Source organism: Podarcis gaigeae, assembly GCF_964106915.1.
Source record: "Podarcis gaigeae genome assembly, chromosome: 1".
Classification (NCBI taxonomy): Eukaryota; Metazoa; Chordata; class Lepidosauria; order Squamata; family Lacertidae; genus Podarcis; species Podarcis gaigeae.
Genome location: NC_139678.1, coordinates 93,088,653 through 93,114,724, shown reverse-complemented (window position 1 = coordinate 93,114,724; position 26,072 = coordinate 93,088,653). Strand labels below are relative to the sequence as shown.

The 26,072-nt window shown below is 40.0% G+C and overlaps 1 protein-coding gene across 25 annotated transcripts in view; it reads right to left on the bottom strand.

The window, feature by feature from the left end:
* Positions 1–26,072, bottom strand: part of KALRN (kalirin RhoGEF kinase) — a 523,049-nt gene that overhangs the window by 24,474 nt on the left and 472,503 nt on the right. For 13 of the 25 annotated variants that reach the window (XR_014560170.1, XM_083722227.1, XM_083722241.1 and 10 more), the window contains 14 exons: positions 25,183–25,287; positions 19,127–19,222; positions 17,029–17,162; positions 15,867–15,933; positions 15,472–15,575; positions 14,469–14,538; positions 13,185–13,271; positions 11,847–11,939; positions 11,166–11,216; positions 9,466–9,543; positions 8,357–8,542; positions 6,584–6,755; positions 5,139–5,380; positions 3,740–3,987 (listed from right to left, as the gene is read on the bottom strand). Coding sequence is in view for 24 of the 25 variants with exons in the window: in XM_083722227.1 (XP_083578353.1) it covers positions 3,740–3,987; positions 5,139–5,380; positions 6,584–6,755; positions 8,357–8,542; positions 9,466–9,543; positions 11,166–11,216; positions 11,847–11,939; positions 13,185–13,271; positions 14,469–14,538; positions 15,472–15,575; positions 15,867–15,933; positions 17,029–17,162; positions 19,127–19,222; positions 25,183–25,287 (1,733 nt within the window). In the remaining variant the exon portion in view is untranslated. Of the gene's footprint in view, positions 1–2,832; positions 3,988–5,138; positions 5,381–6,583; positions 6,756–8,356; positions 8,543–9,465; positions 9,544–11,165; positions 11,217–11,846; positions 11,940–13,184; positions 13,272–14,468; positions 14,539–15,471; positions 15,576–15,866; positions 15,934–17,028; positions 17,163–19,126; positions 19,223–25,182; positions 25,288–26,072 lie in introns of those variants that run through there. The other 12 variants (XM_083722242.1, XM_083722224.1, XM_083722233.1 and 9 more) reach the window with 7 other exon arrangements.

Genomic DNA, 26,072 nt, shown 5'->3' with positions numbered 1-26,072 from the left:
AGAGAAATTAAGTCTTTGTGCATATCTTACAGAGCAACGCAAAGCATTTGTGTATTCCATAGTTCGGTGCCAGCTCCCAAACATCAGAAGTTAGATGATAAACACTTTATTAGATATAGGAGATAAACATCATAGTACAGCTGAGTTGATAAAACATAGGCATGTTGAAAGAACAGGAACTTCTTTGCTTAAGTGTAGCAATGCTTGTCTTTCTGCTCTAAGGAACAGAAAATGAAGTTTCTATATTCCCATTTTGTGTCCCAATACACATCCTACCTTTGCCACAAAATGTTTTCTTTAGGATGGGGAAGCAGAAATAGGAAAGTGTATGTATCAAAGCAAATAAGAATACTGACAACTATTTAGTCATTAACTGGATCGCCACTGCATGTCACTTTATAACAGAGAATCCCCCCTCCGTGGATTTGTAATACATTTTCATGTATACAGCTGAGTGAGAACTCACTTTTCAAAAACAGAAGCAAAACAGCTAGAACCATGGCTCAGTTGTGTGCTGTATTTGTCTTGGGTTTGTTTGTTTGTTTGTTTGTTTGTTTGTATGTATGTATGCTGCAAGTCTAGACTCTGATCCCAGCTATGAAGACATAACAACATACCTTACAAGAAAGGGCAGGTCTGCACTTCATAACTGTCACAGGAAAACACTGCTGTAACACCAGTGTTTCCTGCAGAAAATATGTGAAGGGTGGGCATCCACACATACATCTTTTAAACATTCATGTACATATATCTGGGATTCCCAATTGAGCAAGAGGTTCTGGATGTGTGTACACACATATGACATTTGCTTTTTTTTTACTGTGGTGAAAAATGGTGTGTAGAGCTACTCAAAAAGTTGCATGCAAACTGGGAGATGATTGAACATTTTATGAATTATCTCACAAAACAACACTTTGTTCCACTACTGAAATGCTTTTGTGTTTATATAGTATTGTTCACCAGATTATTTGGCTGCAGTGTAATATTAAAAAGCAAAAAAACCCCAAGGCTTAGAGCAAATAAGCCACACCATCACAAGACTAAACTGATTTATATCAAATTGTGGTCAACCGTAGTTTATGAACTGTGTATATGCTAGTGTTACAAGAGAAGTCTGATAGGCAACATTGTTTGGGAGCATGCAATGGATATCAATATCATCAAACCATGTGATATTGCGCTGTACCAGTCCTGTTCACAACCTCCACATGCATGCTCACTGAACAAGTGGGGGAAATATAGCTTCATATTCAAGTATATTTAGCAGAAGGTGTGAAAGGGGATCCTAATGACCTGTGGTTTCACTCCTTCACCCAAACATTCAGTGAATGTGTGTACTGCAGGCACGAACAGGGCTTTGGTTTGCAGAGCTCAGGGGACAGATTTCTCTAAGATAATACTTGAGCATAATATCCATAGAAGCATGAGAAGTAAATGGGAAGAATGGGAACATTATTAAGGAACATAAAACTAGTAAAGTAAGATTGATATAGATTTGCTTTTTTTCTGAATAAAAGGCCAAACTTTTAATTTTGGAGAGGAGGGGAAGAAAAATTCCCATTTCCCCCTACACATTCAAGTTAGCTTGAAGTAATTTTGAGAACATAAAAGGCTTTGAAACAAAGTGTACAGAATTCTCAGCATTTGCAGGGATATTCTATAGTAGCGTGAAACCCATGAGAGAGATACATAGGCCTTCTCTCTCTGTACTGTTATGTATTTATGCATATATTGTTCATTTTTTCCCACCCAGCAAGTCATTGTGCTTTATTTCCATTGGTGCAGTGTTTGCTTCATCATTGGTCTTCCTGTAGCATAGCAGTTTTGTGCATGAAAAGTTATGGTCAAAAACCTAAGTCCCAATCCACATGACAATTCCCCTTGCCATGAAAATAACTGCTCCCACATCTCACTGAATTTTGTGAATATGCCCCCTGGGCTGTTCCTAATATGGGAGGTACCCTGAGCAAGGCCAATCACACAAACGCCTGGCAAAACCAGCATGTGAGTTCCATTAACAAACTTCGGTTACTCCCCATTTCCTCAGGCCTTGACATCACCTTGCGATCTTCACTGGATGAATAATGGTCAGGACATAGCTGAGTGGGTAGAGCATGACACCCTTAATCTCAGGGTTGTGGGTTCAACCCCCACATTGGGCAAAAGATTCCTGCTCTGCAGGGGATTGGACTAGATGACCCTCCTAGTCCCTTCCAGCTCTACAATTCTATGATAACTTTGTAAAGACTATAAATTATTAGGCCCAGTGCAGACCTAACCATATTAAGCATTGACAAGAAAGCAGGAGGTATGCTGTGAGCTCACATTCTTTCCCCCCCTCTTGGGTGCAAATTCACCTCTTCTCTTGTTGATTTTTGCCATAGTTGAGCACTACACCCAGGACGCACCAATGCTAACCATGGTTAATGTGAAGCAGCTTAGCAAATATTTGCAGTCTTGCTTCAAATCCTGGTTAGAAATCAGACTCATAGCTAAACATGGTTAGCATCTATGCAGATGCAACAATATATCATGGCTAAGGCTAATAAGAAAAAAATTATTTGTGTGGAAATCTTCATGTAGGCTATTCCCTCTCTCTTAAGATATAAAGACTGGCAGCATTGTGCCTGCACTGAGCCTTATTCATTTGCTGCAGCATACGTTAAATCTAATGAGTCAACACACCTAATCTTCAGTACTTAAAAGTCCATTGAAGAGCTCCCTTCAACAATCTGTACTCCAAGGAATCTGTGCAAGATAACCAATGCTGAATCAATTTTTGACAACTGAAGATTAAAAAAAAATAAAAATCAACTGGTTTTACAAAAAGGATTGTACCTTCAGTATTTAATATCAAAAACATTTTCTTGCATTATTTAGTCATTTCAAACTGACAAATTTCAAAAAAAGGTGAAATAGTATTCACACATTTGTTAAATAAGCAACAAAACATTGTAAGAAAAATAAGAACTTAAAGAGGGTCAAAAACTGGTCCTTTTTAACCTCATCAAAACATGCTCATGGTGAAAATTTATTTTACATATTTAAAATAGTACATTTAAAATTATTAGTTACATTACAGGTACAATGATGAACATTGTGACTATCCATAATATTGCACAACCTGACTTCAAATATGGGTTTCTTTAAATAGTGCAAAATACTTTTTACAGGAATGTACTCCAAAGGGGATTTCTCAAACCAAATTATTTTTACAAAATATTATGTGAACAGAAAAAAGAAACTTTCAAAATAAAAAAGTTACAATCTGTACAAGAAATTGCCATTGACAACATCGAATCTCTAGTCCTTGAGAAGTGGGTCTCAATCCAATACAAGGCCTGATGTATGTGGGTGGTGTTTTTCTTTGCTCTATATCATTATAACCTATATATATATATATTTATATTTATATATATTATAAGCAATTTAAAACACAAGATAAATACAAGTCCAGTCAAATCAGGTCCATATTTAGGAAAGGATGGGGGGAAACCATGCCCTTTAAACTGTCTATGGATTTCAATTCTTTACAAACTATGGGGGCAGAGCGGGGAGAGAACAAAATTCCAACAAAAGCCCAACTATGCCAACATGGATACCCCATGTTGTGTTACCAAGCAAAGTTTGTTCCAATGGCACTGTAGATTTAAAAAAGGCAGGAAAATCCTAAGATTTGGGTTTTATTTTTCCTCAAAAATCCACATACTGCTCCCAGGGAATCCAACACAGCACTTACTTTATGCCTCCATCGCTATTATCTGTAGTTGATTTAGTGAGGGGAGCCAATATATTCCCTGGGATCCATCCTTCTGCTGCTGGTGAATGGTCATTGGCAGGCTGGTACACAAGGAACATGTTCTGCTGGTTAATGGCAAGTACTTGGACCACCTCACCCTGGTTGACACAGATTTCATTCTCCTTCAGTGCATAGTAATCTTTGATGACCACCATAGAAGAGGTCCCATTGCACCCACCCAAGTCATTCTGAAGAAGAGACACAGAAAGCAACAGTGACAAGATAGCTCGGATGCAATGCTAAGTTTTTTTATCAGCATCTCCTGGGCAACACATTTAAGTGTACTAAGAGTTTACAAGACATCTCAGTGTGCACAGCAGAATGTTGCCTAGGCAACTGCACTGTGTTTCCTTCCATGTGATGCTGTGCGATTGATAGACTACAGATCAGTTGGCGTAAATTCACAAATGCATACTCATGGTCACTATAAGCAGTAGCTCTTTTTAATAGCCTGCTTGTGAACAAAACCTACACATAAGCTTGGGACACAACAGTTGTCGACTAATTTCATAGGACATTTTTTGAAAATCAATTATTTTCCTAATTTGGGAGATGGGAGGGCAAAGAAAGAAGATCAGTTAAATAAATACATCAGGTTACATCGGTTTTGGAAGGCAAAGTGAAACCCTGGTCACATAATGGAAGTACTGTAGCTGATATAATTAAGGTAAAGAAAAATAAGAAGCAAGAAGAACTTTGTGTGCAAAAGCTCCCTGGTTCAACTCATCTCCAGGTAGGGCTGGGAGAGAGTTAGGACTGAAACCCTGCTAGTCAGTGTAGACAATACTGAGCTAGGCAGACTAACAGTCTGACTTGGTATACCACAGATTCCTATGTTTCACTTACGCCAGTTGTTGCTGAGAAGACTGCAAGAAGGAATGAAGGCAATTGCACTTTCTTGCTGTTACCTACTCCCTCTGAACACAGACTTCCCATTCAGCCATCAGTGGAGACCACTCCCCATGAATTTGTCTTAAGATTGTTGTTGTTCTTTAAAGCAACTACAACTAATAGCCACCAGCACACGTGGCAATGATTTCAAGGCTAGAGATGCACTTGTGTGTTTCCCTTTGTCAAATTTGCTTTCAGCTTTTTTAAAAAAATTGCACCATGCAGATTCTTGAGCCCTTTCCTAACACCCAGAACAGACTTAAGACTGGATTTTGCTGTCTGAAAGCTGAAGATCATTTCCTTCTTGGATCAGCAGTTACCATCTATATATTGACTCACTGGTTCAAGTACTCACATCCACTAACCAGGATCAGTAACAGGCCAAATTAGAAATGATGGCAATTGCAGTAAAAAAAACACCACACACACAAAGTGAAAATACACATACCTTGATTAGTTCATATTTGTCCCCAGGCTGGTGCTGCTCATGCCCTGTGCTGCCATTGGAGGTAGATATTTTCAGAGGTGGAAGAGATGGGTTACGCATTGTAGCCTTCAAAGGTTTATCCGACCCTACTGGACCTGAGGAATAGGGTCTGGTGATGGGCTGAGGTACCCTGCTGGTCTGGGGTCTCATTACAGCAGAACTGCTGTTTTCTTTGCGCTGGTACTCTATAGGAGACTGTAGTGCTGGAGTAGAACACTAGGAGTTAGTACAGACCTGCCCATTTGCGACACCATGTTTGCCTAATGCAAGGGATGCCATGTTTAGCTTGTTTCAAACAAGTAGCCTGGGAAAATAGAAATCATTCACTTACATAGCTTGGAAACACTGAAAGTTTCTCTTCAGGAAGAGTGAGGGAAGCACTTTCACAAGTGCTGACTTAACAAGACCGTAAAAACCCAAAGGTGCAGATCAGGTCTGCTTGGAGCTCATAGTAATACTCCCCACTTCTAGCCTCTCGATAACAGCAACAGTGAGCAGTGTCTGCTCAGTGATGCCCCTCCTGCTTTCATAATTTGTTGCTCTGGTGATTGATACTAAATAGCAGCTAGACCTAAAAGTTTACTAATCTTTATTTTATTTAAGATGAAATTGGTAGAGACGGGAGGTGAAGGCAGCTTCTGCAAAATTCTGGCTTAAGAACAAGAAGAAAGTAGAACAAACCTAGTTTCAAAGTCTGGAGCTCTGCATGCCCATCCCTTACTATATGCAAATATAACATGGATGGGGAACCTGTGGGCTGCTATATCCTCTCTAAGTAGAAGAGGAGTCCATAGTTGAAACTACATACTGTGTGAAGTAGGACTTCCTCAAATATGTCTTGAATCCCAAATGATTCAGCTTCATTGGGGAGAAAATGTAGCTTGTACCCAAGGCTGGCTTGCATACCTAAGGACTGTGAAGTGGCCAATTTTTAAAGAGGGATACAGGAAATGACAAGCCAATTAGCATAACATCTGTTTCCAAGTAAACTGGTGGACACCATTGTGAAAGATTAGAGCGTATACAAAAAGAAGTGCCGCTGAAGAAGAATTAACATGGGTTCTGAGAAAGTAGGACTTGTCTTGCTAACCATTTATAGAGTTCTTTGAGAGTGGCAGTAAGTATCTGGATGGGGTGATCTGGGAGACAATGGTACAATCCAACACACCCCATTCTGAACTCCACTGCTAGACTTCCTAAAAGAAAAAGATTTTCACCCTAGATTTTAATCCCTAGCACAAAATTTATTTCCCTCCAGTCATGCTCCGTTTAAAAGGAAGGTCAGTGTGCATGACAGTTATGGAGGTGGCCTGCAACAGCAATCTAGGTACGAATAAGGTTCTGCCCAGAACAGTCAGAAAGCACCTGGGTTTTCTATAATCAAGGACAGAGATAAAAATGCTTACCATTTAAGAAGTCCCTCTGTGTGTCCAGCACTTGATTGATATCCTCCACCCAAGCTTGCTGGATTTCAGGATTGGCTGCCTGCAAAATGAGCCTTTCTGACGTTTCCCGACTCATGAGTGCGAATTTGCAGGGATCATTGTCCACATTATCCTCAAGGATTAGGTATGTCATCTGCAAGCAACCAGAGAAAGCTCAATGCTCATTCAAGGGGGAGCAAGCAAATTCAGGTAAACTATTAGATAGTTAGATTGGCTTCAACCAGAACCAGGGCCTTTTCAACTCTGGCTCCGGCCTGGTGGAACGCTCTGCCTCATGAGACCAGGGCCCTGCAGGATCTGATTTCTTTCCGCAGGGCCTGTAAGACAGAGTTGTTCCGCCTGGCCTTTGGCTTGGAGCCAATTTGATTCCCCCCCCCTCTCTTTTCTTTTCCTTCTCCTCCTGCGATGAGGCTACATTTTAATATTTTAATGTTCCATTATTTTAATGCTGTATTTTATTTTTGTTTTTAAGTTGTAATCATTCTTCTTGTTTTTATTATTGTTTGTAAGCCGCTCTGAGCCCGGCCTTGGCTGGGGAGGGCGGGGTATAAATAAAAAATTATTATTATTATTATTATATAGCAGCTAAACTGAAAGATGGCCCTGCCACCACTGTCCAAATGAAAAGCAGCAACCACACTTCTCCAGAGGAGGAACTCTCTAGAAGTAACGTCCCATAGAGAATACTTGGCTTTCAGCTTTGTTCTTCAGCTTCTGTGCTAAGCATCTTCAAGAACAGTTCAATTATCTCTGAGTTACTGGCTTTCTTCAATGGTTAGCAATGCTAATAATTATGGGTGGGAGGAAGAAAATTGCTCTACATGAGATGCCCTCCAAAATGCTTTCTGTCGTATTGCCAAATAAACACAAGCATCAACAGAACAGCCTCTAAGAGGAAAAGTATAATGCTATTTGCCCAGGTATATAATTCAAGTGTACGAAGGTTTATCATTTGCTGACTGAAGTTTTTTGCTGAACATTTAGAGCAGGGGTTGGGAATCTTTTTCACTCCTGAAGGTCACTTTCCTTCATGGGCAACCTTCTATGGGTCGGATGCCAGTAGGGCACAGATAAAAGTGGGTGGGGCAACGGATGCAACTTCTACCTTTGTACAGTAGGCTATATATGAGCCCTGTAGAATTCAGAAGCACACACACCCACAACACCCACCCATCCATCAAGGCAAGCAAGAGGTGTTTTTGTAGGTGATCAACACATTTCATCCAGGCAAAAGCAGTGAAGGAGACTGCTGAGGCTGTCTGTGAGAGGGTATAGCTCAGGGATGGGGTATGGCCAAGTGAGAGTACTGAGGGGCCAAGGGGCATTTGGCCCCTAGGCCTAAGGTTCTCCAATTCTGGTTTAGATAGTTCAGCTCTAATTAGATGTGATGTTATTTTGACGCTCATTATCCTAACCCTATGCTATTCTAGCAGTTTTATTTAATCACTCACTCAGTCTGCACACAGAGACACACGTCACAGAATAATAGAATAGAATATTAAAATAGATTATATATCTATCGTACACCATAGCTGCAAGTCAGAGAATGACATGATAGAACTGTAGGACTGGAAAAGGGCCTAATGGCCATCTTCTTTAAACCTCCTGCACTGAAGCAGAAGGACCTTTTCACACCACCAACTTTGCTTATCTAGTGTGCAGCAAACTAAGAAAAGGAAAAATGCACTGCAGTGAAGTTTCCAAATGACTCAAGGAAGCACAACCACAACTTACCTTTATGCTTCGCTTAAAAAGGTACCCAGGTGTTAGAGAGCCTTTCCTCAGAAGTTCACTAAAGATGACAATTTGCTCAAAGAGGAAAACTCTGCGTTCTTTTGGCCGAGAGAGACCTCCAGAATCCTGCTCCGTTACATAGAACGTATCCTGCTGTAGCAACTTCCCTTGGGCTGCCAGCTTGCCCTAAGTTAAATAAATGTTAAGTTAAACACAGATGGCATAGAAAGATGAAAGGCACTCATTCATGGCCATCATGTTATCACACGGTCTGGGGTAGACCTTAGGATTTGCTCACGTGTGTGAAATGATTCATTATCACATGATGTTTAGCCATCTATGCTCAAAACTCGCTACCAAGTTCATGTACCCAATACCCTAACATTAATATGGAATTATGTACAATATATGCATGCCCACCCATATATCTGATCCTTGCAAACCTCCTGCATCAAAAAACCCTGAAGGAACAAAGGAATTTGGCATGCACACACACATACAGGTGTATGTGCATATCTCCCACACCATACTATATTGTATGTGTGATAAGGGATTCAGTCCAATGCCCTGCCATATGTAAGATTTCCACATTGGTGACTCTGAAGCAGATGCCTGAAGTTTTACTCAAAATGACTTATAAATTAAGCAATCCCACAGTGCAGAATCAGGAGTAACAGGGAAATTATCCATAAGCTACAACAACTTCAACACAATACTACATAGAAGCTTCAAGGTTTCACTGGACTGAGAGTCACAGTGATGCCTTCAACAACAACAGCAAAGGTAAAAGGCACCAGGCATAAGAAACTGCTTGCTATGTGATTACAGGTGTCAAAGGAAATGATTAAACAGTCTCTGTTCAGCTGTGTGTGTGTATGCACATGTGTAAGAGCACACTTATGCCCACAAGTGTACAAACGAAACTTCCTTCCTGGGTAAGACTCAAAGCAGAAAGTTTAAGCATATCATACCCACCATTTTATGGAAGAAAGTTCACACAACTCCCCCCCCCCCCTTTCTAAAATGCAGTTGGGCTATTCCAATGAGACACAGCTATTAGTGTCAACAATTGTACTATTACATCCACATTAAAAAATATTGACTTCTACCTCAAAGCCCTGAAGACGACCCAGGTTCATCATGTCATTGCAGCGTTTAGGAACAAGGCACATCAGCTCCACAGCTTTCTATTGGAGAGAGGCAATACATAATCAGAACTGGAAGGAATGAAAGGGCATCTAGTGTGCTACTCTACTCAAGGTAGGGCAAACCACGTATTGACCCTTCCATCCATGGTACACAGGTCAGAGTCTGAAAGTGGGCATCTTGTAGAAAGATGTCAGAGGAGCAAATAGCTCAAGAATGCTCAAGCAAGAGGGTCAATGCTTATTTTGCCTGGTGTGCTCTAGTCCATGGGGTCATGAAGAGTCGGACATGACTAAATGACTAAAGGACTTAACAACAAAATAACAAATTACTAAAGCAGCTAGACAGTGGAACTTCAAATATGGCTTCCCATCACACCTACAGTGTGACCCAAAAATCCACCTACAAAATAATTCTAGCAGGCACAATTATTGCCACCAAGGACTGACCACAATCCCCACCCATGTAGATGCCTACTGTACACAGGAAATGCCCAAAGTGACCAGAGCAAGAAGAGCCTTCCTTGTTTTGGCTGTGGGGTGAAAGTGGTTCAGTGAAGCCAACCACAGGTGGGGCAGGAATTGAATCCATTACTACCTTGCAAGCCAGTCATATGAAGCTGCCTTTGCCTCAAACCATCTAGAGACCATTAACTCTCAGCAAGCCCCATTAACTTTACCAAATGCAAGCACTGATGAAGCCATAGCTCCACAGCCTAACTTTACGTGGGGCTACAGAACGGTTGATTTTGAACATAGGAAAAGGATTTTGAACTCCTGTTCCAGACCTGTGAATGAGGGAAAAGCTCCATCTGACTGTATTGTCTAATTTTGTGTTATGCCATGCCCCCATGGTGCACTCTTTCAAAATTCAAAATGTGCCCACTGATCCACTTATCGGCAACTACAGCAGTATGGGACAGAGTGAGCCTATGCATAAAGAGAAAGCTCCCCACTTCAGACTCCCCCCCCCCATGAACTGATGGCAGGAAGGGGCAGTAAAGCTCCATTCAACACAAAGGTGAGCATGTGGAGAATGCTTGAAAGGGACTTCAATAAAATTATCTGAACAAATACTGTTTGGTAGGCAACACGGTCCCCTCCAGCTGTTGGATCACAAATCCTGGAGGGGGCGATGCTGCCTGGGACCAATGGAAGTGAGATCAAGCAACATCTTGGTCTACTGAAAGACCCTTTGCAAGTTCTAGGCTGGTATCCGAACTTGTGTCTTCCAAATTTGTAACTCTGTGTTTTTAATTAATGCATCATATCAAATGCTACCTTGTGTCAATTGCAACTATCCTTGATGACCAAAGGAAGAGGGCAAGGAAAGTCTACAGTAAGGATATTCAATTTGCTGCTCATAAGGCTAGGTTTTCATTCACTAATTTTAGCCCGAGTTGACATTTTACATTAAACATTACTGAAAATGAATACAGCATAAAAGCAAGTATTTAAAGGAAGTGGAGGTGGGGTGGGGAGTAAACAATAAAAAAATCATTTTTTTTTCTTCTTACTGGTTTCACCATATGAAAATCACTCATATACTTTTTTGGTATCTTGACTTTCTGTTAATATACAAACACCCAAGCCAACATGAACACATTATAATCATTCAATAAAAACAATGCAAAAGAGAAAAGAAAGCAGATAAAAGTCCATACCTCTGTCTCTGTACATTCCAGCCCAGCTTTTTCACTGTATTTTAGAAAATCCTACACAAACAAAAAACATCCTCTTAAAAATAATTAACAAGAATACATATTGATATCTTCCCCTTTGAAGGCATACTTGCTTACTTGTGGAAATGATTTTGCATGGCAAGGTTCCAAACCCTCCCGAGATGTTAAGGAATAAAGACACATGAGACCACTAACTTTAGGTGAGTCTATGCTGCGGTTTAAAAGTGCCACCCATTTATAGACATAAAGGTCCTAACTGATGAACAAATAGAACACAAGACTGAAACAAAATGTATGCATTTACAAATTTTATTGTGATCTACAGTAATTTTGTTATGCATGTTTGAATCTGAAGGCTTTTTGAATGCTGAACATGTAAACCGTACCTTTCAAATTTAAATGGTCTCTATAGGGCACCTGGAAAACACCCCATCCACTCAACCCTGTCTTCACAGTGTATGCCCCCTGTACTGCAATAGCTTTGATGAAGTATGGGGGGAAACAAACAAGTAAAGCTCCAGTATACATACAATGCTCCAGGGAGCATTGTGGTTTAGCCTGCTACAGCAACTGTGTTGGGTTTTGGGTTTTTTTGCCATTATCAGTATACAGGTATTTGGATAACCTTTTTCCTAGACACAACACTTCACTGGTATATTTCACCTTGAGTAGCAGCTGGTACTTGGTTATTCTTTGAATGGGCTTTATTAAGAAGTCACTGAGAGTTAGCCGCTGGTTTATTTCTTGTTGCACCTCCTAGAAAACAAAAAGTAGGCAATATCAACAAAAAAAAAATACTTATTTATATCTTGTCTTTCTTCCAAGTAAACTCAAGGGGTTCCCATCCAAGCACTGACCAGACTATGCGTTACTTAGTTTTAGCAAAATTTTGTAACATGTGCCTTCTGTCAATTCCCTGAGATTATAGTCATCTATGACATGTTGACTAGCCCATCTTTCCAAACCGAACAGTTAGACTAGTCCAAATGTTACTACAATAGGCCCATAACAATTAAGATTAGTATTGTACAGATGAATATAATTTTCTTTTACTCTTCTTGTTAAGTGGGTGGGTGGGTAGAAAAGGAGACTAAAGTGAATGTATCAAGCATGAAAAGTCTTCAGAAACAGGTACAAAAATTTTATTGAAAGAATACTGGCACTATCTGTCAATTAAATGGAATGAAACAACCCCCAAACCAAAGGGAATGAAACTCGAATAGTTGTTAACAGCTTACATGGCAGAAATGTTGCTTTAAAAAAAAAAAGGATTTTAAGCAGAAATGTTAGAATTTTTAAATTTAATATTTGAGGCAGTTTCTAGACCTTGAGACAGACATAAATGGAATCCTTTCATAAAAAGGTTTAGGAACCATAAAGTATGGAGGGGTTGCTCTCTTCCTTTAACTTCTGGTATCATTCTCCATATTTGTATGTGTGTATGCAAGCACATCCACCCACCCTCAGTTCGTCACACCTGCTACAATATGTGCCAATCATCCATGCAACTGTTAAAACAATGAGGTAAAAGACAAAACTTTCTAATAAAGAGTATTTTTGCACTTTAAGGATGAACTAATTTAATTATGGCGTAACTTTTCATCTGTATCTATTCCACCTGTTTTCCTTCAGAGCTAACTTTGACTCTAAGTGGCAGGTGTAGTGCTTGCTGTACCCCTTACTATTTGCATAAATATGCTTTACCAAACAAAAAATTTGATACCACAGGTAAGTAAGACAGCCCCCCACAAACTGCCTGGTCCTACCAGCAACAAATGTACAGGGAATCAGGTGGGGCACAAGAGAAAGAACACACTGCTAAATATAAGACAGAATTTACTTGGAAAGCAAAGACAGAAAGGGGGAAAGCCACTAATCCAAATGGGATAAGCTTGCTGACACAGCTGTAGGAATGTGTGTGCAAATATGAGAGGGGAGAAGAGATCCTGTCAGGTGTATTTTAAGCTGCAACATGAATAAGGAATGAAGGCCAAACCTTACCTCAAAATATGCACCACATTCCGCTACTATATATTCAGATTTTGGTTTGTTTTGACAGTACACCACATACATGTGTAATCGCCTCTCCTGTAAAAGCAAAATTTGCATAGTTTTCTTAGTCTAAGCCCAGACTAAAGCTTTTACCACTGCATGGACAGTGACAGAAAGCAAATTTAATTATTCTTGTCAGCCACAGCCCAGATGGTCTTAGGGAGTATTTATTTTCCTTGTTTTAATTTTACTGTCTACTATCACCTGATCAAAGGACTGTGTACAGACACCAACTTTTGGAAAAAGAATGAGGAAAGCAAGATAAAACTAAAGTCCAGTTCCTAAACCCGAAGCACAAGCATCCTCCTTCCTCCCAAAGATAATGTGTGAGTGGGTCGCCCCATGTGGACATCAGATTCAGGCAACTGCTCAAGAAGGGTAAGACTGCATGATTGCTTGTCAGGAAACATGCCACACATGCCACTGCTGCTTTCATTTTGCTGCAACTTCCATATCTCTCTGGTTAGCTTTCTGAAGCAGCTAGGCACTGCCATAGTGCTGCTGCTGAGAGGACAGGAACAGAGCTCCTTGGATCACTGGCTGTACAAAAGCAAATAGGTGGTACAGTCAACTAGAATCTTCAAGAGACAAAGAGATAGTTCATGGGCTCCTGCGTCAAATGGCCTTACACTATTATTACTTCCTCAAGCCAAAAGATGAGGACATGCTCAAAGCCAGCCAGCAAGTATGTGATTGATATAGGATATTAATCCAGGTCCAAACTCATCAAGCTATTACTAAGTAGGCACTTGTTCTATAATCCTAGTTGAAGTGTAAAAAACGTAGACTGTTGAATAAGCAATGTATTATTAGAAATTGCTGAGGTATACATCTGTGTTAGTTTAGCTCTGTTATTGAAGACACACATCCTGTACAAATATACAAAGGTTGTAGCCAGGAAGTAAGCAGCTAAACAGTATTTGAAGCAGCATTTGGGGTGGTGGGTACATTTCCAGCCAGGTTTTAACAGAAGCAATTAAGTAAAACACAATATTATTACAATTATGGCTTTAGTTAAGACAATTTTGTGGATATTGAAGGAAAATTACTTTCATTCTGGAAAAGTAAAATAAATACTCCACTCAAACATCCCATTTTATGGCTTGAGGGAAATCCAGGTATTATTCCTATCCTCATTTGGGGTGTGTGTGTATAATTAAAATATCCAATCAGTACAACAGGGACATATTTAGAGCTATTTCCGTTTTTTAAAAGGACTAGCATGTAACTCACATGTTTGATGAAGAGCTGTGCTAAACGGTCATGCTCTTGAAGGCACTTTTCCAGTTCAGCAAGAAAAAAACTGCAATAAAAAATACACAGCTATTCACAAAGTCTCCCTCAGTACTCTTCACCACCATATTATATGGTTTTATCTGATTTTGTCTTGCATCACAGATAAAACTACCCTCATATAAGATCGGTTACTTCTGAATAGCTTAGCCTGCATCATCCTGCTAATGCTTAAGAGAATTTAATTGCACATGAGGAACTAGTGAATATAAAAAGCCCATCCGTTGGCATGCAATATTCTCCTCCAAATACTGAGAACCTTGCTGTTCATCTGTTAATGAAGATAGCCCCAGTCCAGTCTTCCTGTTGCAAAGAAATCGGGATAATTGCCCATAATTCTTAGGAAAAGGTTGTGAAAACAGGAGTCAATTATCAGACATCTCTGTTCCATGAAATTTATCCCTGCCACCACCTGCATTTTTGAACTATTTCCATTCTGCACATTTAATAAATCAAAAGTTCATCTTTGCAACCAATTTGCAACCCTGAGATTCTCCAATAACATATGTTCATTTGATTTTAAATGAAGGATTTTACAGAGCCTCATCATGGGTGCAACTAACAAATAATGGAAGGGATAGAAAAATAATTTCAGCAATTACTGAGTAAAAGAGGCAATACTAGAGTAAGAGGCCAAAACAGTGCTGTGTCCTGTAAGTCATAATATTCAGTCAACTAACATCTATGGCACTAGACACTAGAGTTTTTGCTTGAAGCTTGCAAGAGACATCTTGGGGTATAACAAATGCTCAGAATCACATACATTGTGGCACTGAATGAAATGTTGATTGCTGCTACTAGCTATAGAACATTAACTCACAATGAACTTCTCCCAGAGGGTGAGGGGATGTAGTATAGTAGTTCATGCCAAGTAAAATGTCTATGTATATAAGAAGTCTATGCATTTTAGCAATAGTCAGTTAAAAGCTGACTGCAGACTTACTCTTTGTGCCAGTCATAGATCTGGTGAATGTTACCGAACACTATCTTGTCTTTCCCTTTCATGTCTTCAGGAACACCTTTCTCTTCTATCCTTTTCATGAATCCCTTTAAGGAAATTATAAAAAATAAATTTAAAAAAGCAAATTTCAAATTCCAGATTTTGTTATATTTTTGAGATACACATCATATTCAAATGAGACTTATTCTATATCCATGGAAGGGAACAATTAAACCTTAAAGAAGTGCAAAAAGACAGCATTAAAACATTTCTTCTGTGCCCTCAGATGACAGATAAAATTATCTGGTTTTGGTTCATGAAGATTATAGTGTTAGAATATTACTCAATTTGAGAAGCCACAGTAAGAATATATACCCAATATAGATTATTTTACTCACCTCCACCACAATTCCTAAGTCTTTGACATAGTCCTTCTCTGTCTGTACAAGTTCATTTAAAACAAACCTAAAATTCAAAAGAGGAGCATATTGTAGCAGCCAGGTTAAATATACGTCACGTATACATGGTCAGCAACTATTTTCACTAGTAGACTAAGTAGTAGTAGTAGACTTTTCACTAAGTAGACTCTCATCTGAGTCGGGCAATATCAGGGCAGCTCAGGTTGATTATAAACAGGCAATTCCCACACCAAAGGCATGCATTGTAAAAAAAATAAAATTATATGGTGGTACAAGAGGATTGAAAGCCACCAAAGCAACCAACTTCTTTCAACTCTCATTACATACATTAATGTCACTGGTTGCTCTATTGGAAATAGTGGGTGAAGACATATACAGTTAACTCACATCTTATGAGAGGGCTTGGTTCTAGAGCAGGCTTCCTCAAACTCGGCCCTCCAGATGTTTTGAGACTACAATTCCCATCATCCCTGACCACTGGTCCTGCTAGCTAGGGATCATGAGAGTTGTAGGCCAAAAACATCCGGTGGGCAGATTTTGAGGAAGCCTGTTCTAGAGGTTCAAGCGTGAACGCAAAATGCATAAAGCCAGGAGCCTCTTCAAAGTGGAGGGCTGCTTGCTGGGTTCTAGGAAGGTCACACCAGGGCTCTAGGACACTGCCAGAACCCTTGAGCCTTCTTCCCAAAGCTTGGCAAGCCTGCAACTGCAGTTGTGTGTGGTGGTGGCAGTGGCAGATGGGGGACTAAATAAACGGGGAGCGGGGAATGGTGATTTCCTACCCTCTCCATTTATTTATTCCCCCCTCAATTTCACAAAACTGCAATCATGTAAGTTTACAAGCGCAAGCTGCGAGTTACCTCAATAACATATTAAGAACAGAGGAATTAGTTTTAAGAATGCCATCACCATAGTTTATAAAACTATTCCTGGGAGAGCTTTAATTGGTTCTGTGGTTTCAGCATAACTTCTTCTGAATCAGAGCAAAGTCAGTTGTTGAAGGAGCCTACTGGCTAATGCCCAGAGCTTCACCACTATAGGCTTTATCCACCGGTTCTGAGGTCGTGTATAAGGGGCATTCTTCTGCATTAAAAACACAATTTTTAAATACTGACTTGAAAAAAAAGAACCAAAGTTTACTTACATCCTGCCTCTCATAGCTTTGGCTTTTTGTTCTTCTTCAAGGTTTCTTGAAGGAGGAGTTGAAGGCGTCACATTTTCGTTCAAGCATCCAGTGGAATCCTTTAAGCTTCCCCGATAGGAGCCTCCTTCTAATGTCTTAAAAATAAGAAAAAAGCCAAAGGAGTCAACAGAAAATCTTAACAGATTGACTATATAGCTATTTCTATAGCTACTTCCTCAGGGAATCTGTATTTGCAATAATTAGTAAGCGGGGGGACGGGACCCTTAAATTTTCTCAAAATGTACCCCACGGTGACATTTATTTTGTTTAGGCTGATTAGGGGAAGACAGAAGAATAGAACTGGCTTGATTCAGTACAGCAGTTTACAAGCTAAGAACATCTCATTCATTCCAAAGTTTTCCTAAATATTCTGAAGACCTCCTGAATAGGATAAATGTTAAAAGGTTACAGTATATCTGTGCTAGGTGCTTCCTGAAGCTGGTCCCCACTTTTCCCCTAAGTGTTTTGTACATCCCATCTGCAGATCTGCTCTGTGGCACACTTTTAGGCTAGTCAGGTATCATGGATTTGGTTAGACCCAAACCAAATGATACCTAATTCGCAGTAAAAGGTAGATTCCCCTCAGATGCAACTAGGTGATCGTGGGGTCGTGCAGCTATTTTGTTCTTATTCCACATTTGCGCAGAAAACCAAATCTCTCCCTTTTGTTTTAATGGGGAAAATAGGAAGGGAAAAACTTAGGGATACCAACAGTGGAAGAGGGCTGCTGATTTGTAATACCTAACATCACACTAGAAGAAGCTGCCTAAAATGAGCCATTTAAATATTTAATTTATTCCAGTATACAAAACACTCAAGACAATACTTGTTTCATTTAACAGAAATACCATTATCCCATCTGAGATTGAATTCTTATTTTTTTTTATTTCAAGACACAGAAGCGCAGCATCTTGGATTCTAAAAAAGTACAAAGTGTATTGTCTGAATGGCAATTTAGGTAACTATTTGCAAAATGAGCTTTCCATTTCCTGTATTAGATTCTTACTTGTAAGCAGTGCTTAAACTGGTTTTCTAGATCAGCTGTCATGGAATTATGTGATTTACCAAGTCAGAATATCAGCATTGAAATCACAAATGGAAGGGTAGGTGGTAAGGAGAGAGGAAGAAGAGTTCACAAAGGCATAAGTGCTGTTCTCAAGCCAATTAAACCATGACTTAACATAGTCAAGTTGTAACCAGGACTAAGTGATGGCTGACCTTACTAGTATAGATAGATTTTAAAAAGAAACGTCAACCTCCATCTGAAAATGAAAATGGAGCTTAGCTATGATAAAGGTGATGTAATATTGCAACAAGCAAGTCTGACCCAAGAAGTTGTTTCTTTATTTAAGTAATACAACTCAATTTTATGCATGTTCCTTTGACATGTCCCACTGAGTTGTATAGCACATGCTCCCAAGCAAAGGTAGATAAGATAGCAGCTTTAGTTTGCCCAACTGAATTACGCTGCCTAGGATTATTTGTTACTGTATTCATTACTGTAAGCCACCTGGAGTGTCTACAACTAAGGTGGGACATTAAATTGAAAATATTGCTTCATGAACCATATACTGAACAGCCCTTGAACCAAGTTTTCCAAAAGTGGCTCATTTTTTTGGGGGGGGGGGGAATACATGAAACAACAACCTTCTAATACGCCTAGTGTTTTAAAAAAACAAGCACAAAAATGACAGATTCGACACAGCATAGCACTTGACTGAATATTGTAAAAGAAATAAAACATTTTAAAAGGAAAAATACTTGTTCTGCAATCACACCCCTAGAAATTTACCAGGTAAGTAATAGATGTTAGGGACTATACTATAGCCCACTGATGTTATCAGGAATATGTCAACGAATCAAGTCATTTGCAAAAAATAAAAAATAAAAATGGTTTTACTGCACTTTAACTCTAGCAACTAGTTGACGATAGAACCAACATGGAACTGCAATTAGCTACTCAGTGGTGAGGATAGTCAGCAATATGACCAGCAGCCGAATTACGGTGTTGCTCAACTAGGACGTTTCTCTTCATGGGAACCTAGGTCTTCACACTTACCAGCTTGCTTTTGACCAGTTTTTCTATTGCACTGACAAGATCCGCTGCAGTTGGGACATCGGAGATGCTCTGTCGAGCAGCTAGCAAAGAGGAGGACTGCAAGACACCAGTTTGCAAAGGAACAGCAGGTTAGCAGGAATGAGAAGGAACTAGGAAAGCCAAAAGGCTAGCAGTTTGAGGTCACACAATGGGGCACAAGCAGTGGGGGGGGGGAGAGACATGACAGGAGCATGAAGGGTTGAGGGGAGGTCATGACATACAAAAGGCAGCAGCACTCAGCAGCAGACTGGCAAAGCACATAACCTGCTCTGGGATTATGGGTAAAATGTATGTCTGATGAGGTTCTTCTAAAGACCACTACTTAGTCACAAAGAAGAGCCAAAGAATAATTAAAAGAGCAGTTTGGCTCCTGTTTCTATATTGTGAAATCTCCCAAGATTTTTGTGCTACTTCAGGAACAAGCAGTGGTGGGTGAAAGGAACAACCCTTTCCCCCAGGGCTCTTTCCATATCCCTGCCAGCATGCAGAATCCATCCCTTTCTCTTGCTAAGCTCACTCCTATAGAGTACAATACAACGGCAGGTTGGATCAGACTAGGGATCTGACAAGCTCAGCACTTCATTGTAATGTTTTGCAATAACTTCATGTTATTATGAAATTCTACATGGTGTCCAATTCATTGTCAAAGATTCAAAAATTGAAAACACTTTGGACTGTTATTTCTCCTTGCTGTCAACTTTAAAAACTTGAGTGGCAAAGATAGATCAAAGTATCAGTGGTACCCTTCTTTACAATACCAAAACTGTCAAATGTAAGTATGTGTAGAGAAAACATATGCATTGCCTCCAGAAACTCAGACTGCAAGTTATGTGTGCCACACTTAGAAGGCCATTGAAGGTCCTCTCTCTCTCCTATTCCTTTCCAAGACAGGAAAAGAGAAATATCTGAAGCACTACAGAGAGATCCTCCAAATCTTAAAACAGCTTTAAAATACATTCTTACTAGGTTTGCAATCTTTCCCACCTATCCTGAAGACTGGATTTTGGGTGGTGGCAGGCTGTTGTTTTTAAAGCAAGGTGCATAATACTCTGAAGCGAGAAGAACACCCAAGAACACCTCCCCATGTCATTTCCTTTAGGATGTGAGGAATGAGGCCGACAGAAAAGACTCATCCTGCCAGTTCTTCAGCAGAACTGGACCTTGAGTGAAGACAGAAGTTGTTCACATGTGGTGGATGCAAATGCCCAGGCCATTCCTGTTCCTTCAAAGGCATAGAAATTCGCCAACTGTACTATAGCTAGATGAGGAGGCAGATATAGTTAACATGCCCAATCCTAGAGTACTGGGCGCCAATCAAAAGAATTCTGGACCAAATGTGGCATAGCCATGGATTCCTTTGACCTTGACTACTCTAGGCCCTGGTACAGTTTTGACTATGTGGAAAACAGAAGTACAGAAGTATGCATAGTCTAGAGATTGCATACAACTTGCATATTTGCCACCTGAATTCTATAAGGGCAGATGAAGCTTTAAAAGTAAACTACTAGGATTAACCAAGTTTAATCAACTTCACAGGTGTAGCAGAGGGGAGAAGAGTAAAGGCAATCAAGCACCAAGAAAAACCCAGTGAAATTAGTAAGTGTTGCTAAATTGAACTCGGAGAAGTGACAGTAAATATCAGGCAGGTAGCTATCTCAATAAAGCAGACTATTGTCTGAAAGTCAGCCAGCACTGACAGCTGAAGGCTCCTTAGGAACTGCTGCTGAGTGATGTATCACTCTAGTCGCTTTATCCCTAAGAATACCTACAGTAGACATCTTGTCATTCTCCTATGATACCTTATCATTCACTTAGAGCCAATCAGCAACTCAAATTAAAGTCGGTGAGAACAGACTTCCAAATAACCGTAAAGGTTACTTCAAAATACAGCACAGAGGAGTTACCTTATGGCGACCAATCTCAGTGATGTGAGGTGGAAAAATGTTCCAGTGCTCTGTTCTTCCACATAAACATTTCCATTTCTTAAACTCATTAGCAATGAATGGATACCAGTAGTAAATGTAATACTAGATAAGTCTGGCAGTTTCAAAAGTTTTAAGCTTTGTTTACCAAATACAAGCAAAATAACTTGCTAAATGAGATCATTTTCCAGAGTGATCTAAACATTTTCGGAAAATTTTCCAACTCAATATATTTCAGAAAATCCATATCACTGCCTGATATCTCAGCTTAGGAAAAGCCTTAAAAAGAAATGAACAATTCAGGTTACTGGAAATGTATTTAAGGGAGGAAACACAGTAAAAGGCTCTTCTTCACTCTGGAGATTTAATCCTCCTCGTGTATACCATTTTACTGTATTTCCTTTCAAAAGAAGTGTAACCACATCATTCACTTTTCTATCTTCTGGTTATAGGAGATACTCAAGACTGCTTTCTTCAAATGTTATATGACAAAGTGACTAGACTACAGTTTAAGGGTTCCCCCCAACCCATGTGGATTTCAGCCTCAATGCTTAGGGTTAAACTTCATGTGATGCTTTGAGTCTCAATATGGCCAAAGTGGTTTTGTTTACAACCAAAATATCTGTGGTTCATGTCAGGGGGAGGGGACACTTATCATCTTCCCTGTGGGGCATTTGTCTCATCAAAATTACCTCACCCAATTGCTATTTGCTTTAAGGAAGAAAAGGCATGCATGCATAAATTTCCCCCTTTGTGGGGTGAGGAGGAGAGATCTATTTTTAAAAATGGCCTTCAGGAAAACAGATAAGCATTTCCCCTTTCAACTTCTCATAGTCCCCCTCCCCCTATTAAGCCAGATAAAAGTTTATTGCAGCTGCTTTGGTGGGATGGGAAAACCTTGGGAAATCACTCACATTATGAGTAGTTTGACTCCAAACCAACATGCCAATTACTACACCACTCTTCAACAATCTGCAAATATACGGTAATCTTTAGCAAGGCACTTTTTACCACTCTAGTACATCCAGAAAACTGAGCACTCTGTGTTCCAATGAACAAATCAAGGTAATGCCGGGATTGCAGAATGCTCTCACAACTACAAATAACATTATTAAATAACATTTAAAGCCCAAGGTCTGCCCATGCCTCTTTAGGGCTGTCACACCTAGCCACAATTAAAAACAGCTTGACTACACTGATGGGAAATGAAGGACTCCCAATGATCAGCAAGCCATAGAGCAAAAGTCTATGGTGGTGGTTCCCAATTAGCTAATTACTGAGGACCTCCTATTTTTCAAAAGCCAAGCCACAGACCCCCCTACTTTTGAAAATTTTGATAACTCTACGGTAGTTACCTTGGCAAAGCAATTTTTTTGAAGAAAATGTGGGGTAACAGTTTTTACCACGCTGAAATGACAAAGATTTAGTTTTGGGTGGGGGAAACAAATTTAATTTTATTTTATTAAAGTATAGTAAGCTAAAGGTAAAGGGACCCCTGACCATTAGGTCCAGTCATGACCGACTCTGGGGTTGTGCGCTCATCTCGCTTTATTGGCCGAGGGAGCCGGCGTACAGCTTGCAGGTCATGTGGCCAGCATGACTAAGCCACTTCTGGCGAACCAGAGTAGCACATGGAAACGCCATTTACCTTCCCACCAGAGCGGTACCTATTTATCTACTTGCACTTTGATGTGCTTTCGAACTGCTAGGTTGGCAGGAGCTGGGACCGAGCAATGGGAGCTCACCCTGTCGCGGGGATTCGAACCGCCGACCTTCTGATTGGCAGCGCCACCCACGTCCCTTATTATAGTACAAGTGAACAAATTATGACATGTCTAGTAGCTACTAAACCTAATTTATATGCCTACATTTTACATGCCACCCATCTGGCTGGGTTACTTTAGCCAGGCTGTGCGGCTCCCAACAAAATGTTAAATACACACTAAACCTAAATGTGATGGACATCTTTTTGTCCCGAACAATCCCTTCCACATCTGGTTCAATATTTACTACTTTCATTCTCAAATCTGATTCAATATCAAGCCAATTTCTAAGCATGTATCTGCAAAGATAAGTGGAACAGAAGGAAAATAGATGTTTCAAAGCTTTTTCACCAAACTTCTTATAATCAGCAAAAACTTTCACCCAGAATTGGCCCAGCCTACATTCTTTGAAAAATGATTTTGATGAACCTTCACAAGTCACATCAACAAGCACATCTTACTCTTGTGAGGGATTACATTGTTAATAACCTCACAGTGTTATTACACAGTGGAAGTTGCTCGGGTACATGGCTTAGCAAGTGGAGGTCCACCTGTACTTTATCACTACAAGCATTCATTCACACGGGTATATGCACTTAAGAGCCCTGCTGGATCAGATCAAAGCTCTAATTCAGTATCCTGCTTTTCCCAGTAGGCCTTTGGCAACACCATAAGCAGCTGGTACTCAGTGACATACTGCCTCTGCAACTGAAGGCTGCATCTGGACATCATGAATAGTCATCCTTGATAAGACTTATTCCCCATGAGTTGCATTCCACATAGTGCTAAGGAGATCATTCCATCAGCACAAGCACTCCTGCTTGCCTAACAAAAATATTCCTTCGCCTCCCCTTGCACACTGTTCTAGGACATACCGTAAGTCCCTTGGCACTGGCGGGAATTGTTGTGCTGGCTTCTGCTAGTACAAAAATTCAGCTGAATATGGCCCCATGAATATGAATTCATATGTATCCCCCTTTAAAGCTATCTAAGCCAGTGTCTTTTGTCACACCATGACACTGAATTTCATAAACTAATTATATTATGTCTTTATGGGTACTATTTTGTTTGCGTCAAATCTCTTGTTAATCAGTTTCATTGGATAACCAAGGGTTCTAGTATTAATAGAAAGATACTCTGCATCCATGTTTTCCACATCAAGTATAAGATGTCATCCTGTGCTCGCTTCATTGATTTTTTCTATACTTTAAAACTCCAGATTTTATCTCTCCTCTTCCAGCTGCATCCCTGATCATTTTGGTTCCCGCTTCCTGCATCTTTCCAGCACTACAGTATTTTTTTGAGATAGGGTGACCTGAACTATATATATATTGGGTGAACTTTAAGAGAGAATCTGCTGTTTGCATCATACTGAAATGATACTGACTGTAGAACACTCAGTCTACTACTGCATATCTACTTCAGAGGCCCCTGCTGGCAACATTATGACTCATATACCCAGTCCCATGATGAAGTTTTTCAAACCTTGGGCACAACGTGCACCACACACTGCACCATTAGCAGTTATTGCCGCAATCACCTTTTCTTGCCCAATTTCGCTGCAACACAGGTGGAGACAACACCAGGATCATGCTAGAATACCACATGTATGGCTGTTGCTGTACCACAGTGGTTTTAAGAAGTATTCTGGGAAACCCAAAAGTTCCTTGGAAGTTTATCAATAATTTCTCACTCAGAATACTGGTAACAGTAGGCAGGCCTCCCTGAAAGAAAGCTTGCCCACCCACTGGCAAATTTTTCCTTGCAGCAGTGTATTGCAGGGCAAGTATTGCTTACGTTTTAGCACTAACTCTCAGTTCATGTCAAGAAATGGTGAGGCAAAACAGATAATAGAATCATAGAATTGTAGATCTGGAAGGGGCCCCATCTGAACCAAACACTCGTATTATAATACACCCCAGAAGCACCCACAAGGTCCAGAAATTCCTCAGCAGGCAAGTTGACATAGAAAGCTTTCTTCTGAACATAACAACTGCTCTACAGAAAAGGCATGAAATGCAAAATAAATAAAAAAATCAAGCTACAAAGGTAAGCAGACTAAGTCACAAATATTCTGATTATGACAGGAGGGAGAGGAAAGGGAAAATATCCTTGAGCGTTGCAACAATGGCCTTGAAGATGGATTGCTCAGTACCATTCCTTCTGGATACAAAGTAAGGGTGTATAATAACAAATTTCAATATATAGTACCCTACTGAAACACCATGCCTGGTTCCTTGGATTCTAGGAGGTTTTTTTTAAAACAAACAAACAAACAAATGAAACCAAGTTATTCTGAGGGAAAATAATGAAAAAAAGACCCAAGTCCTACCATGTCATCCTGTGTGGGATCATTATCAAAAATCTTCATAGGAGGAGGGAGTGGTGTATGAGATTCTTCATCTGGCTCATCTTCACCCCAACCTTTCTTGCTCTTCTGAAAGCAAGGGAAATTTCATTATGAACAGGCAAAGTTGGATAGAATGAGAGAGTCCCTCCCATAATATTTTTATGGTGTTGGAACTCCATAATCAGACCAAATCTAATCCACACAGAGGAGTGGGTTGTTGTGACAGATATAAAAAGAATATTTATCTAGCCTGTCCCCTCTGATACCTAGTGAGGTAGAAAGGGAATTCCCTACTTAAGGGAGTCCAATGCAATCCTCCAACCCCCATATTAGCATCTACATAAAACATTATTAATTTCCTTTAAAGGGGCAAGAGGATCTACAATAAATCATTCACTGCAGCATTAGGACTTCAAATTTGATCAGGAAAGATTACCGTGCTACTTAAAATAGCAAATGTTCTGCTAACCAGTTCTCAAGTTCCTCACTGAACTGGATCTGGCTGTCAGGCATGAAAAAACTCTCTTTTTTTGAGCCTGCTACTTTCCTGGGCATATATTTCAATGAGCACACTAGCTCCTTCCAGCAAACTAGTTCTATTTATTGATTTATAGCATTCCTGCATCACTCTCACTATTGGCAGAGCAACACTTTAAATGAAGCCCCAACAGAATAATTTAAAATGCTTTGAGCAGCTATTAGAGCTGTCATAAAATACCCATATATGCATCCATATCTGCAGATGCAAAAGGAAGATAAAAAATCTATGCAAAAAGACCAGGAAAAATGTGATGGAAAATAAAAATGAAAGAGCTCTGGTTCCCTTCATGATCCATGGTGTTATTTTACATCACACAGCAAAGATGGTGGAC